General features: G+C 35.5%; 2 protein-coding genes and 1 long non-coding RNA gene across 6 annotated transcripts; 2 read left to right on the top strand and 1 right to left on the bottom strand.

Moving 5' to 3' along the window:
- Positions 1-1,627: 1,627 nt before the first annotated feature.
- Positions 1,628-6,827, top strand: LOC145108940 (TMV resistance protein N-like). 2 transcript variants are annotated; one of them, XM_079046027.1, is made up of 6 exons: positions 1,628-2,216; positions 2,423-3,536; positions 3,631-3,927; positions 4,036-5,879; positions 6,108-6,125; positions 6,217-6,827. In XM_079046027.1, the coding sequence occupies exons 1-4, from the start codon at positions 1,738-1,740 to the stop codon at positions 5,821-5,823; spliced, it is 3,678 nt and encodes a 1,225-aa protein (XP_078902153.1). In that variant the 5' UTR covers positions 1,628-1,737; the 3' UTR covers positions 5,824-5,879; positions 6,108-6,125; positions 6,217-6,827. The 2 variants fall into 2 exon arrangements, with proteins under 2 accessions (XP_078902153.1, XP_078902152.1); XM_079046026.1 differs by lacking the exon at positions 6,108-6,125.
- On the bottom strand, positions 5,525-7,291 carry LOC145108946 (uncharacterized). Its single transcript, XR_013708667.1, has 2 exons — positions 7,030-7,291; positions 5,525-5,843 (listed from the first exon to the last, which is right to left on the bottom strand). It is a non-coding gene; the product is annotated as an uncharacterized LOC145108946 (long non-coding RNA).
- Positions 7,292-7,657: 366 nt separating this feature from the next.
- On the top strand, positions 7,658-12,983 carry LOC145108942 (TMV resistance protein N-like). 3 transcript variants are annotated; one of them, XM_079046030.1, is made up of 6 exons: positions 7,658-8,493; positions 8,856-9,966; positions 10,050-10,343; positions 10,433-11,860; positions 12,404-12,476; positions 12,565-12,983. In XM_079046030.1, the coding sequence occupies exons 1-4, from the start codon at positions 8,012-8,014 to the stop codon at positions 11,801-11,803; spliced, it is 3,258 nt and encodes a 1,085-aa protein (XP_078902156.1). In that variant the 5' UTR covers positions 7,658-8,011; the 3' UTR covers positions 11,804-11,860; positions 12,404-12,476; positions 12,565-12,983. The 3 variants fall into 3 exon arrangements, with proteins under 3 accessions (XP_078902156.1, XP_078902155.1, XP_078902157.1); XM_079046029.1 differs by having other exon boundaries at positions 12,561-12,983; XM_079046031.1 differs by lacking the exon at positions 12,404-12,476 and having other exon boundaries at positions 12,561-12,983.
- Positions 12,984-15,859: the final 2,876 nt, after the last annotated feature.

Genomic DNA, 15,859 nt, shown 5'->3' with positions numbered 1-15,859 from the left:
TTCCTTTTAGTCTAATATAGATGCATGTATTTATATATAGGTATGAAAGTATGTATGTATATCAGTATGAATGCTTGTGCATTATTTTCCAGGTATTATTACAACTTGGAAATGGTTGACCTTCTATCATCCAGAATATAATCTCTGTCTTCATCTTAAAATCTACAGATACCAGAAGAACTGATGATGAGGTCGAGACTTTCCCATTATCAAGAATAATATGAACTGCAAAATTTCAAACAACCCTAAAATCTATGCCAAGATATCTTATTTGTCAGCATTCATGTCTCAAGTATGAGAGGTTTTAGGAAAGAAAAATCACATCACATTTTTCATTTTCACTCTGTTGTGTTGTGAGTGTGAGAGTCAAGACCTATTCATATTTCGTAATTTCTTATTTCCAAAATAATATTGAAGGATGATTCTAGACAGATTCCAAACAATTAAGATTATATTATTAATTTCAGATTTTCTATTTTTATAACATTTGACATACAACATATTCCAAACAATAATTCAAAAGAAAAAAAAAAAAAAAATCCCACATCCATGACAACATCACTCAGATTCCAAATTCGGAATGAAGTATACTTAATAGAATAGACTTGAGGATTGAAGACAAATTACAATGAACTATATAATCTATTAATTAAAAATAGAGATGCAAAATAAACAAAAATCACAAAATTGAATTCATACTCATACCTGATTATGACAGTGATGTGAAAACTTTGAGCGTGATTCAACCTTTGTAGACGAACGATTTCCCCTTTTTGGTCGCTCCTGCCCTCTTTTTGATTTTTAAATCCTAATGGACCACAGCAAAATGTGATTCCTGAAACGATGCCTCCTGCCACTCTTCGTGGGCCCCTGGCTGTAGACGCAGTTGTATCCATTTCTTAAGAAGGAACCAAATAATCATATGCCATGTGGTCATGCAGACCCAGAGGTTGCACCATGACCTAGGCGGGGCCTATCAAGCTCTGGTGCCTGGTGGTAAGGTGCCCAGAAACACCGGAAACTCATGGAACAATGCCATTAATTTCAACATAATCAAGATATTTAAAAAGAAAAAAAGGTAAGTCATCTCTTTAAACTCGCACATCCAAAGTCAAAACACGCCTTATAGTTTAGATCTAGCAAAATAAACAAAATAAAATTCACTCTTTACTATTATTAATGGATTCCAAGAGTTGAAATTTTATCAAAACAATAAAATTCTCTCATCCCTAAAAAAACAATTTAATTTTACCAAGTCAACCTGCATCTTAATTTGTAGTCGATTCTATAGTCCCCAATGGTTTGACACCCACCCTAAGACACCAAGGGGAAATACAGGGAAGTGGAAATGGAAACAATATTCTTGAAACCCATCTTCTTCTGCATTTCCCTTTGTCTTCCTGTCAGAAATGGTAAATATGGTAAATATTTTCACAGCTGTTATGCCTTATATATATCTTGAAATAAAACTATTCAGATAACTAAGTGAAAGACACATGTAATTGTTCAGATAAATAAATTTACAGTTCCTTGACTAAACAAGTGGTTTGGCTTCTCCACAAAATTCCAAAAGTTTTCCAACCACACCCATCACCTTCACCTTCACATTATCCATTATCTTCTTAATATAAACTCTTACCATGATCATCCCCATTCATCTCATCCAAATTTCTTTGCAATCGTTTTCACAAGAGCTTTGCCCAACAAAATATTGATCTTATACGATTCTTCATTTCAATGGCCTCTTCTTCAACTTCATCCATTCATAAGTGCTTTAAGTATGACGTGTTTTTGAGTTTTAGGGGTGAAGACACTCGTACGAATTTCGTTGATCATCTTTATCAGGCTCTTAACCAAAAAAGCATTCATACATACAAGGACGACCAGAGAATCAAAAAAGGTAAAAACATCAATGATGAACTCATCAGATCCATTGAAGACTCAAAACTCTACATCATTGTTTTCTCCAAAAACTATGCCTCGTCATCTTGGTGCTTGGAGGAACTTGTTAAGATAATGGAGTGCCAAAAGAAAAATGAGCATACCGCTTACCCCTTGTTCTATGATGTGGAACCTTCAGAAGTCCGCAAACAAAAAGGGGCAGTGGCAGAAGCCTTTGCAGAACATGAAAAGGAAGAAGCTGCTGGGAAATGGAGAGAGGCTCTGAAAGAAGCAGCGAATCTCTCTGGATGGGAGTTAAAGAAGACTGCTGATGGGTAATTTCTACAATATTCTTGTATATTGAATCTTTCTGATATAGCATATAACGTGGATGTAAAACGGCTTGTACATGGCATCTTAGATTGTCAAAATTTTACTCAAGTTTTGTTATCTTTTCATATAGGGTTGTGTGTTATATATCCGAAAGTAACTGCTCATGTGGGATTTCGAGTGTGCTAACTGAATCTTCTTGAAAATACAGGCATGAAGCTATATTCATCAAACAGATAGTTGAAGAGCTTTCACTAGATTTACGATCCATCAGATTCAATTTTGATGAAAAATTAGTTGGAATGGAGTCCCGGATCAAGGAAGTTGCATCATCTTTAGGAGAGGGATTTGATGATGTTCGGATGATTGGAATCAAGGGGATTGGAGGTGGTGGGAAGACAACTTTGGCCAGAGCTATTTTTGATCAAATAGCTATTCAATTCGAAGGTAAAAGCTTCATTGAGAATGTCAGAGAAGTTTCAAATGCTTCTTTGTTTGGTTTAAAGACATTGCAAAATCAAGTCCTTTCAGATGTCTTAAATGATAAAGATTTTAGAGTTAGTAGTGTTTATGATGGGAAACACATGGTGAAGAGAATGCTGCGTGATAAAAAAGTTCTTGTTGTTCTAGATGATGTTGATCATATAGACCAGCTTGAGGCGCTAGCCAGTGAGCCTAATTGGTTTAAGCCGGGAAGTAGGATTATCATTACAACAAGAGATGAACAAGTGTTGGTAGCACACCGAGTGAAGTTCATTCATGATGTCAATCTTTTATCAGATAAGGAAGCAAGTTTCCTCTTCAATGGGTATGCATTTGGGGGAGAGATTCCAATTCAAGGGTATGAAGATCTATCAAGACAAGTTGTACGTTATGCAGCTGGTCTTCCCTTAACAATCAAAGTTCTGGGTTCGTTTCTTTGTGGTAAAAATGAGCCTGAATGGATAGATGCTTTAGACAGACTAAAAACGATTCCATTAGCAGAAACTCTGAAAAAGTTAGAATTAAGCTATATCGGTCTAGAGGAGGATCACAAGGAAATATTCCTAGATGTTGCATGCATGTTTAAAGGTTGGCAGAAAGACTTAGCAATAGCAACTCTTGAAATATGTGGATTTCATGCTAGAACTGCTTTAAAAGTTCTTGAGCAAAAATCTCTCATAACTACCTATGATAATTCTGATTCTCATAAGTGTCTGGGCATGCACGACCATATTGAAGAAATGGGCAAGAATATTGTTCGTTGTGCACACCCGGATAAGCCACAAAAACATAGTCGATTGTGGGTTCGTGATGAAATTGAAGATATTTTTGCTAATGACTTGGTAAGGATCAAGTTTCTTTGTAAGTTGGGAAAAACTAACATTTTCATTTGCTGCAACATATATAAATTTCATGGTGATTGCTTTTGGATTACAGGGTACTAAAGCAATAAAATGTATACGGTTCTACACCAATAAACTCAATCCGTATACTGTTGTAAAAGGTCTTGGAAAGATGAAGGAACTTAGATTTCTCTCTGTGGTTTTCGGTGGTCATTTCTGTAATACAGAATCTGATATAGTCAGCCCAGATTTTCCAAATGCTTTAAGATATCTGGATTTTAATCAGTACCCTTTTAGGTCTTTACCCAAAACATTTCTGGCAAATAATCTTGTTGCACTTAAGATGGCTCACAGCAAAATTGTACAACTTTGGGAAGGAGGAGAAAGAAAGGTAAAATTATGGTTGATTGATTGTTTTGCATGATTCATTATAGTGTTATACATCCTTGTTTTGTTATTACATCAATATTCATCGTGTTTTTTTTTGGGCTTATATTAGGTTTTTAGGAAACTCAGATTCCTTGACCTCAGTTGTTCGATGCTTAGTATCCTTGACCTCGGGCTTACTCCAAATCTTGAGACCTTGAATCTTCGACGATGTACTGATTTGGTAGAACTTCACATGCACATTGGATGTTTAAAGCTCATATCGGTCGACCTCACTCATTCAAGGTTGAGGACCCTTGACCTTGGTCTGGTAACGAATCTTGAGATTTTAATTCTTGCTGGATGCCATAATTTGGTAGAACTTCACATGCCCCGTAGATGTATAAATCTAATATCCCTACAACTCAGTAATTCAAAGTTGAGGACTCTTAACATTGGGTTGACTCCAAATGTCGAGTCTTTAGATCTTAATAATTGTTACTGTTTAGAAGAATTTTACATGGCCGGTGAATGTCAAAAGCTCACCAAACTCGACATTAGTCATTCAAAGTTGAGGACCCTTGACATCGGGCTGACTCCAAATCTTGAGTATCTAAATCTTGAAAATTGTTACTATTTAGAAGAAATTCACATGGCTGGTGAATGTCCAAAGCTTACCAACCTCAACATAAGCCATTCAAAGTTGAGGACCCTTGACCTTGGTCTGACTCCAAAGCTAGAGACGCTAGATCTTAAAGAATGTTATAATCTGGTAGAAGTTCACACTTCTATTGGATGTCTAAAAAAACTTGTCCACTTAGACTTAAATGGCTGTTTGAGGTTTAAATCTTTTGTGTTTAACATAAAGATTTATACTTCTTGTGCTCTGGATGAATCACTTGAGGTTGGTCCTTTAGCTGACTTACATCTGATTGCAGAGTCCCTAAAAAAATGCCCATTTCACCCCAACAGTAATCTGCCCAAGTTCCGGTTTAGTTGTTTATATAAACAAGACCGACATTCGTTGACTAGGAATGCTGAGATGCTTATTTCTATAGGTATGTGTGTTTGCACAAACCTTGAGACGTTTTCAGATTGTATTTGTGGGTTACAACGTTTAAGGAAGCTTAAAGTGGAAGGCAAATTTCTAGAGGTACCCAAGGACCTTGACCAGTTAGAATGTCTACAGGAACTAACTTTTAGGTCTACAAAGGCTACCCATCTTCTGGATAGTATTTGTATGTTGAAACATCTTAAGTCTCTTGAACTTATGTATTGTTGGTTGCTTGAGAAGTTACCAGAGGATCTTGGGCGATTAGAATGTTTAGAAAAGCTAGAATCATCATATACCAAGATTAAATATCTTCCGGAGAGCATATGTATGTTGAAACGTTTGAAATCTCTCAAACTTAATTCTTGTTGGTGGCTTGAGAAGTTACCTGAGGATCTTGGCCTCTTAGAATGTTTAGAGGAGCTAGATTTGTCATTTACAAAGATTAAACATCTTCCGGATGGCATTTGTATGTTGAAACATCTGAAATATCTTAAACTTTATGATTGTTCACCGCTTGAGAAGTTGCCACATAATTTTGGCCAGTTAGAATGTTTAGAGAACCTAACCCTAAGTAAATGTAAATGTATACAAGATATCCCAAATAGCATCCTTAAGATAAAATGTCTTAAACATATCCATCTCCGGCATTGTATTCGAGTTGAGAAATTGCCTGAGGAACTTGGAAGGTTAGAATGTTTAAAAAGGTTAGATATAGAAGGTACAAGCATAAGTCATCTTCCACAGAGTATTCTTTTGTTGAAAGGTCTCTGTATTATTGGGTCGAGAGAACTTCTTCAGTCATCTGGTTTTAAATCAGAGATCCGGAATCAAAAACAGGACACGTCATGCTATGTGGTGGTGGGATGATTTTGAGAAGCTCGAAAGACCTGTTAAAGCCAGTTCACAAAGAATTATTGTAACAGGTACTTTCTCTGTTTTCTAGTGTTCATCGCACTTTGATTTCAAATTTGACATTGATCTCACAATAAGTAAATCATAAGCTAAAAATAAACAACTTATATTTAAAAGCAATACATGTACTATACATACGAGAAGAATCCTTGATATAGTTCTAAGCATGGTTTCATTGAGTATCTCATTTATCGTTTGTGTTAATATTGGAGCCTTATCCGATTTGAAAAACTGGCCAGATTTCACAGATCCAACAGGTGAAATTTCTTTTTCATGCATTGTCAGTTTTAAAATTATGTGATTAATTTTTTTTTTTCTGGCCAAATTAATCTGGCTTCCTTATAATAGGAACAATGAAGGACCACATGTTTCTTCACTTGAGTCATCTACCACCCAGAGGTTCTCAAGAAGAGACATCCTTGTGTTTCTGGAACTGCTGCCATCTTTGGCTCTTTGCTGGTGTTAATGTTACAAAGGAGCCAATTCCAGTTTTACCTACTGTCCATTACAACATGGGTGGAATCCCAACTAATTCCCATGAGGAGGTATATCTTGATATGCAAAACCGTAAGGGAAGCTAATTAACAAAGTGTGGATCAGGAACGCAGTTGGCTAGTGGGGGTTTTCTTGACACCCCTCATTGTCACATTTTTCTGCATACAGCAAAATTCATGTACATAATATCTTCTTAATTTTGGGAAGCAGCAATTCTCATTTGTCAACATCATCATCGACTGTTGGCTGGTCAACTGAATCTATGTGAAGATATCTTATGTCAGCATTCATGTCTCAAGTATGAGAGGTTTTAGGACAGGGAAATCACATCACATTTTTCATTTTCACTCTGTTGTGTTGTGACAGTGAGAGTCAATTTCATAATTTCTTATTTCCAAACAATATTGAAGAGTGATTCTAGATAGATTCAAAACATTTAAAATCAAATTATTTCAGATTTTCTATTTTTGTAACATTTGACATCTAGCATATATTCCAAACAATAATTCAAAAAAATCTATGACAAATCACACAGATTCCAAATATGGAATGAAGTATACTTAATAGACTGAAGATTACAGACAAATTACAATGAACTAGATAATCTTTAATAGTAATTAGCGATGCAAAATAAACAAAATCCAGAAAATGAATTCATACTCATACCTGATTGTGACTGTGTGATTGTGACTGATGTGAAAAATTTGAGTGTGATTCAACCTTTTTATACATAAGTCGCTGATTTCTAACGGTTGAGACCTTGGATATAACCCAAAACCTAAAGGACTGCTCCAGCCCTTTTTTTTATTTTCATTTTCGACAATTTTTGATTCCTGAAACGATGCTTCCGCCTCTAAGATTTTTGGGCCCCTGGATGATGCTGTAGACGTAGTTGGGTCCATTAACATTTTCGGGTCCCTTTATCGGCCCTGGGTGGTCACCATAATCAAGATATTTATAAAAAAAAAAAAAAAAAAAAAAAAAAAAAACGTAAAATCACTTTGAAATCGCAAGCCCAAACACGCTTGAGGATTCCAAGACTTGAAATTTTATTTAAATAATTAAATTGCCTCGAACCCTAAAACAATTTACTTTTACTAAGTCAACCTTCAACTTATTTTGTACTCGACAGTCCCCACTCACGTTTGACATCCGGCCATCTATGGAAAGGGGAAATACAGGAAAGAAAATACTTTTCAGAACTATTATTCCTTAATATATAATATTCTTGAAACTCATCTTCTTCTTCTGCACTCCCCTTTGTCTTCCTGACAGAAATGGTAAATATGGTAAATATTTTTCACAACCGCTATGCCTTAATTATATATAACTCGAAATAAAACTATTTAGGTAAGTGAAAGACACATGTAAATTGAAATGTTCCTTGATTTTTAAATTGTTCAGATAAGTAAATTTACAGCTCCTTGAGTACACAAGTGGTTTGGCTTTCTCCACCGAATTCCAAAAGTTTTCCAGCCACACCCACACCCATCCCCATCTCACATTATCTTTTAATCTTTTATCTTCTGGTTAATCTACACTCTTATGATGATCATCCAGATTCATCCCATCTGAATTTCTTGGCAATTGTTTCGCATAAACTTAGCCCAACAAAGATTTATTTTTATAGGATCCACCCTTCATTCCAATGGCGTCTTCTTCAACTTCAACCGTTCACAGGAGCTTTAAGTATGATGTGTTTTTGAGTTTCAGGGGTGAAGATACTCGTACTAACTTCGTTGATCATCTTTATCATGCTCTCCAGCAGAAAAGCATTCTTACTTACAAGGACGATGAGAAAATAAAAAAAGGTAAAAAGATCAATGATGAGCTCATCGGATCGATTGAAGATTCAAAATTCTACATCATTGTTTTCTCCAAGAACTATGCCTCTTCATCTTGGTGCTTGGATGAGCTTGTGAAGATAATGGAGTGCCACAGGACGACAACAGAGCACACTGCTTACCCTGTCTTCTATGATGTCGAACCCTCTGAAGTCAGAAAACAAAGTGGAGCAGTTGGAGAAGCATTTGCCAAGTACGAAATGGAAGAGGCTGCTGGGAAATGGAGAGTGGCTCTGAAAGAAGCAGCAGATCTTGCTGGGTGGGAGTTGAAGAAGACTGCTGATGGGTAATTCCTTCATTAGATCTATGCAATGTTCTTTGTATTTTGTTTATTTATGATCTAGCATATAACCTGGATTTATAAGGCTCCCACATGGCATCTTATATTGTCAAATTTTAACTCAAACTGAGTCTTGTCCACACAGCCGGTCCAAAGATATAGTAGGCCCAAGATGAAAAGAAAAAACAGGTACCCCAAAAATCATAAATATAGTAAAAATTAAATTAAAAATAGACACACTGTTATGATATATGATTAACAGTTATGCTTTTTTTTTATGTAGGGTTGTATCATGTATGTCATAGATCTGAAAGTAACCTGTCATGTCGAGTTTTGAGTAGACTAATTGAATCATTTTTAAAATACAGGCATGAAGCTAAATTCATCCAAAAAATAGTTAAAGAGCTTTCATTAGAGTTACGTTCCGTCAGTTTCAACATTGATGAAAAGTTAGTAGGAATGGAGACCCGGATCGAAGATCTTGTACCATCTTTAGGAATTGGTTGTGATGATGTCCGCATGATTGGGATCAAGGGGATGGGAGGTGGTGGAAAGACAACTTTAGCAAGAGCTCTTTTTGATCACATATCCTTTCAGTTTGAAGGTAAAAGCTTTGTTGAAAATGTAAGGGAAAATGCTTCTTCATTTGGTTTAAAGTCTTTGCAAAAGCAGGTCCTTTCAAATGTCTTAAATGACAACATACATGTAAGTAGTATTTATGATGGGAAACAAATGATGAAGAGGATGATGAGTGATAAAAAGGTTCTTATTGTTCTAGATGATGTGGATCATATAGACCAACTTGAGGCGTTATCTGGTGAGCTTAATTGGTTCAAGCTAGGAAGTAGAATTATCATCACAACAAGAGATGCACAAGTCCTGGTAGCATACAGAGTGGAGTTCATTCATGATGTCTATTTGTTATCGGATAAGGAAGCAATTTGCCTCTTCGATCAGTATGCCTTTGGGAGAGAGATTCCAATTCAAGATTATGAAAATCTATCAAGACAAGTTTTACGTTATGCCGCTGGTCTTCCCTTAACAATCAGAGTTTTGGGTTCATTTCTTTGTGGTAAAAATGAACTTGAATGGATAGATGCTCTAGAACGACTAAAAACGATTCCGTTATCAGAGACTCTGAAAAAATTGGAACTAAGCTATATCGCTCTAGAGGAGGATTACAAGGAAATGTTTCTAGATGTTGCATGCATCTTGAAAGGTTGGCAAAAAGATGATGCAATCAAAGCACTTGAAAGCTGCGGATTTCATGCTAGAAATGGTTTAAGAGTTCTTGAGCAAAAGTCTCTCATAACTATTAATTATCATAATTCACATTATTCCCATAATGTGAATTATGTGGGCATGCATGACCATCTTCAAGAAATGGGCAGAAATATTGTTCGCCGCTCGCTCCCACCTCACGAACATAGCCGATTGTGGATTGATGAAGAAATTGGAAATGTATTGGCTAATGATTTGGTAAGGATTTTTTTTAAGTTAGGAAAAACTAAAACATTTTCATTTGTTACAACAGATTCATGGCGACTTATTTTGAATTGCAGGGTACCAAAGCGACAAGGTGCATACTACTCGACACTCAAAATAGCAATCGGGAATTTGATCTCAAAGGTCTTAGAAAGATGAGGGAACTTAGATTTCTCTCCATGGGAATTGCTGGTTATCAGTATTGGGATTCGTATATAGTCAACCCAGAATTTCCAAATGCTTTACGATATTTGCATTTGATGTATTACCCTTTTAGGTCTTTACCCATAACATTTCAAGCAAATAACCTTGTTGCACTTGAGATGTTTGGCGGTGAAATCATACAACTTTGGGAAGGGGGAGAAAGAAAGGTAGACTTATGGTTGATTGATTGTTTTGCATGAATTTGATTGCTTTTTGTTGTTTTACCAACACTGATCTTGCTTTTTTCTAATCTTAGGTTCTTAACAAGCTGAGAATCCTGGACCTCAGTTGTTCAATGTTGACTACCCTTGACCTTGGCATTGCTCCAAATCTTGAGAAGTTGGATCTTGGAATGTGTTCTAATTTGGTAAAACTTCACATGTCTGTTGAATGTTTAAAGCTCGTATACATCCACCTCAGAGATGCATGTTTGATAAGGACCCTTGACCTTAGGCAGGCACCAAATCTCGAAGAGTTGATTCTTGACTTTTGCGACGATTTGGAAAAACTTAAGATGCCCAATAGATGTCTAAATCTCCGATCTCTACAACTCAATAATTCAAAGTTGAGGACCCTTCACATTGGGCAGACACCAAATCTCAAGAATCTAGATCTTAATAGGAATTATTGCCTGGAAGAACTTGACATGGCAGATGAATGTCAAATGCTTGCGAAACTCAACATTAGTCATTCAAAGTTGAGAACCCTTGACCTTGGAACAACTCCAAATCTCGAGAGGTTGGATCTTGAAGAATGTTATAATCTGGTAGAAATTCGCCCTCCCGTTGGTGGTCTGAAAAAGCTTGTCAACTTACACTTAAGTGCGTTGGGGTTTGGATATTTTTCGTTTAAGATGAAGGATTATACTTGTAGTGTTGATGAATCACTTCAGGTTGGTCCTTTAGCTGAGTTACATTTGATGGCGCAGTCCCTAGAAAGTTGCCCGCTTCACCCCGAAAGTAACTTGCCAAAGTTTCGGTTTAGATGTTTTTATAAAGAAGATCGACCCTCATTGACTAGAAATCTTGAGATGCTTTTTTCTGTTGGTATGTGTGCTTGCACAAACCTTGAGACGTTTTCAGGAAGTATGTGTGGGTTACGGCGTTTAAGAAGGCTTAAACTTGAAGGCAATATTATAGAGGTGCTCAAGGATCTTGACAAGTTAGAATGTCTCGAGGAGCTAATTTTATCGTATACGGAGATTACGTATCTTCCGGATAGCATTTGTATGTTAAAAAATCTGATATCTCTCAATCTTAAATGTTGTTTTCTTCTTGAAAAGTTACCCGATGATCTTGGCCAATTAGAATGTTTAGAGAATCTTGATTTGACAGATACATATATTAAACGTCTTCCAGATAGCACTTGTATGTTGAAACATTTGGAATATCTCAAACTTAATGGCTGTTCATTTCTTCGGGATTTACCTGAGGAACTCGGACTATTAGAATGTTTAAAAGAGTTGGATATAAATGGTACAAGCATACGTTATCTTCCACAGAGCATTGATTTATTGAAAGGCTTGCGTATTTTTGGATCAAGAGAGCTTCATAGGCGTTGTGGGTTTAAATCCGAGATACAAACCTCAGAATACTTTGACAACTCCTTTTACGTAGTGGTGGGATGAATTTTGAAAAGTTTGGAAGACCTGCAAAAGCCAATTCACAAAGGACTATTGTAACAGGTACTCTCTGTTTTCGATATATCATCGTACTTTGATTTTAATTATGAAATCGATTTGACAAGGGTTAATTTCAGCCAAAGATTAACAATTATATTAAAAAAAAGCAAGTACTATAATATAACAAGAATCTGTAGAATATCTTATTCATTGTTTTGGGTCTAGTGCAAATTACCGAACAAGTAAAATTTTATGCCCTTTTTCCATTTTCTGCTTTTGAAATTGTATTGGTGTTGCTATTGGTCCTAACATACGATCCATTTCCTGCAATCAAGAGTTCCAGTGACCAGGAAGCAATCAGCACACAAGCTGATTTTCCAACTACTTTTTGAAACCTATTTGGTTTAATCATACCATGTAATTGACTCTTGTCTTTAGTATATTGAGTTTCTTTAACCATCATACATTTTGTTTCATTTGTAAACAAATGTCAAAAAGTGGTCCAAAATGACCCCTAGCAAACGAGCAATTTTTTGATAAGAAAAAGTTTTTTTTTTCTTTTTACTTTTAGTCATAATATGATGTTATTTTATATTGTTTGATCAGGCCATGAAACCTAACACTGTTTCTTGTGGAATATTTGTCTTTGGATCTAATCATAGGTAGTGATGGTATCATGGTATGTTAACTCTGTTTTTCCCTTGAAATAATATTGTTTACATAAGTCAAAAAGTGATTTGATCATATCATTGTTATCTTTCAGGCAGCTACTATGGTGATATTGCACTGAACATGAAGGATGGGATGCTGCATATATTCTGTTCTTCTTCAACAATCTTGGCAACTGGGGTTAATATTTGTTAATTGAAATTAATTTGGTGTTTGTATAGGCAATGTACTTATCATGTGATGCCATTTTATTATGTTGTCAGGGTTATGGTAGATCATATATAAATCTCAGCAACCTCTACTCATAATCTGGTCTCTCTATATATCTAGATATATAGGTCTTCCTCTTGAGGTGTAACTTAACTTTATTTCATCATTCCCATGAATTTCTATTAATAAATAATCGTTTCACACTACTAGAAAACAGGAAATAGAGTACGACTGTTTTGGGGTATAGAATAAGCAAGAACGGTTGTCTTATATTGTTACATATCAATCAATTTAAGTCGTTAGAGTTTGTTTTAGCCTTATGGGCATTTTAGTTTTTTCAATAAAGTTTTTCTGTTACAAGTAGTTATAGACAGTTGGTGTACTTATATATTCCAGTATAGATTTCTGTTGTAATTTAAGCATTCAGATAGCAAGAATCAAATACAATTTTCTCTCTCAATCATAACATCACAACATGGTATCAGATTAGGGTTCTTCTTCGATCTTCATCTGTTCATCTTCAATTTTCATCTGTTCCTCAATTCATCCTGTATTCATCTTTTTCTTATAATCATGTCTTCATCAATTCCTAATTCTTCTACAACCATTGATCATACCGGTCCTTATTTCATTGCTTCTTCCGATAATCCAAATTCTGTTCTTGTTACCTCTGTTTTCAATGGTGTTGGGTTCAATTCATGGAAGAGATCAATGATGATCTCTTTAGCTGCTAAGAACAAAATTAGATTTATCGATGGCTCAATCACGAAACCTTCCGATTCAGATCCTTAATTTTATAATTGGTTTCGAATTAATTCAATGGTGATCAGTTGGATATTAAACTCTCTTACACAAGAACATTGCTGATAGTGTTCTATTTCTTCAAACTGCTAGCGAAATCTGGACTGAACTTAATCATCGCTATGCTTAATCCGATGAGGCTTTACTTTACCAAATTCAACAACAGCTGTATTCAATTTCACAAGGATCTGAAGATTTTTCGACTTATTTCACCAAATTAAGTAAAATCTGGGATGAATTAAGGATCGTTCAAGGAATTCCTCCATGTTCCTGTGCTTCTGCTACTGCAATCAATAAACTCCTTAAAGATCAACGTCTCATTCAACTTTTAATGGGACTTAATGAGTCTTATAAGGTCATCCGTGGTCAAATACTAATGATGAAGCCATTACCAACAATCTCGACTGTGTATTCTTTCATTATCTAGGAAGAAAGACAAAGAGGTATTACTGCAACCTCTCTTATCAATCCAGATGCTATTTCTATGCATGTCTCTACTGATTCTTCCACTTCCAAGAAACAATTTTTTGCAACCATTGTAAGAAATCTCGTCATACGAAATCACAATGTTACAGACTCATTGGATTTCCTACTAGTTTCAAATTTACTAAAGTCAAGAAAGAAGATTCTAAACCTACAGTTCACAATGTTTTGACTGTCACTGCTCCAAACATTTCACAAGAACAATATGAACATTTGCTTCAACTTCTGAGTACTAATTCCATTACTCAAACTTCATCATTCAATCAAGTACATTCATCCATCACAGAAGGTTCTATGAATGATGGAGGTAAATCTTTTTCTTTCAGTTCTTTTGTTGCAAATGTTTCTAAATCTTCTTCTTCATTGACTCCTCATTATTCATGGATTATTCATATTGGAGCAACATATCACATTTGTTCTAATAGTTCTATTTTTCTATCCATGATTAAACTTGTTTAGTCTGAATAGCCCATCCAGACTGGTCTTCCTGATGGTCATTCCACTACTGTAACTTTCATTGGTGATGTAAAACTTCATGACACCATCATTCTCCATGGTGTTTTTTACCTACCTTCCTTCAAATACAACTTACTTTCGATAACAAAACTCACCTCTCAACTACAAACCTTGATTCTTTTTACTGATTCAAGATGTTTAATGCAGGACCCCTTCTTGAAGAGTAGATTTGCATTTGGAATCCTTAGAACAAGAGTGAATGATCTTATGTTTTTTTATCATAATTCTCTTAAGTCTACTTTGTCTTTTAATCTACCTCTTCCTTCTTGTTCTCATACAGTTGTAATAAAATCAGATTGTAATGCTTTGTTATGGCATAGATGATTTGGGCATCTTCCTGTACACAAATTACAAACTGTTTCCCTCATTCCTAATTCATATTCTACTCATAAACTTGGCATGTGTTCTGTTTGTGCTAAAGCCAAACAACATAAATTTCCCTTTCCAAAAAGTGTTACTAATACAACTACATCATTTGAAATTGTTCGTGTGGATGTATGGGGTCCCTACAAGCATACTTCTCATGATGGATACAAATACTTTCTTACTATTGTCGATGATTACAGCAGACATACATGGATTCATTTTTTGACCAATAAGAGTTATGATTTCTCATTGATTAAAAGTTTTGTTTCATTTGTTGATACTCAATTCTCAAAAAGGGTCAAATTATTCGTTCAGATAATGCCTATGAATTAGGCTCAAGCAATGAAGGTCAACTGTTCTATCAGCACAAATGCATTATTCATCAAACTTCCACACCCTATAATCCTCAACAAAATGGTTTAGTGGAGCAAAAGCATCGTTACATTCTTGAAATAGCTTGTGCTTTGTTTTTTCAATCAGGTTTGGGAGTAGCTTATTGGAGTGAATGTATACGAACTGTTGTTCATCTAATGAATCGCATGCCATCCAAAGTTCTCAACAACAAAACTCCATTTAAAATGTTGCATGGTTACAAGCCTGATCTTTCAAATCTAAAAACCTTTGGTTGTTTGTGTTTTGTTCATACTTTGGCAGTTGGCCGTGACAAATTCATGTCTCGTTCTAATTCTTGCATTTTTCTTGGGTATCGAACTGGGACAAAAGCTTACAAAGTGATGAATCTAACAAATGCACAAATATATCTTTCTAGAGATGTTAAGTTTTTTGAAGGTATATTCCCTTTGCATTCACTCATATCACCATCAATTGATTCATCATCACCCTCTTTTTTACCCACAAATTCCAAAGATACCCCTGATCAAGATTTTACGGCCAATGTACCTGTTTCTCACTTTATTCGGAATCCACCTGAACCCAACAGTGTTCCTTTAAGACGTTCAACCCGTGTCATTCAACCACCTTCTCATTTGTGTGATTATGTATGTAATCATACATTTT

The sequence above is a fragment of the Lactuca virosa genome, chromosome 4 (assembly GCF_052849685.1).
Source record: "Lactuca virosa cultivar CGN04683 chromosome 4, Lactuca_virosa_CGN04683_v6, whole genome shotgun sequence".
Lineage (NCBI taxonomy): Eukaryota > Viridiplantae > Streptophyta > Magnoliopsida > Asterales > Asteraceae > Lactuca > Lactuca virosa.
The sequence above is the reverse complement of the archived record's forward strand: the minus strand, read 5'-3'. Positions and strand labels throughout refer to the sequence as shown.

Excerpts from the sequence above, each read along its gene's own strand:
- LOC145108940 (XM_079046026.1), top strand. The coding sequence starts at position 1,738 with ATGGCCTCTTCTTCAACTTCATCCATTCATAAGTGCTTTAAGTATGAC. Across the intron at positions 3,537-3,630 it reads ATATTTTTGCTAATGACTTG|GGTACTAAAGCAATAAAATG; the intron begins GTAAGGATCAAG and ends TTTGGATTACAG. Across the intron at positions 3,928-4,035 it reads GGGAAGGAGGAGAAAGAAAG|GTTTTTAGGAAACTCAGATT; the intron begins GTAAAATTATGG and ends GGCTTATATTAG.
- LOC145108942 (XM_079046031.1), top strand. The coding sequence starts at position 8,012 with ATGGCGTCTTCTTCAACTTCAACCGTTCACAGGAGCTTTAAGTATGAT. Across the intron at positions 9,967-10,049 it reads ATGTATTGGCTAATGATTTG|GGTACCAAAGCGACAAGGTG; the intron begins GTAAGGATTTTT and ends TTTGAATTGCAG. Across the intron at positions 10,344-10,432 it reads GGGAAGGGGGAGAAAGAAAG|GTTCTTAACAAGCTGAGAAT; the intron begins GTAGACTTATGG and ends TTCTAATCTTAG.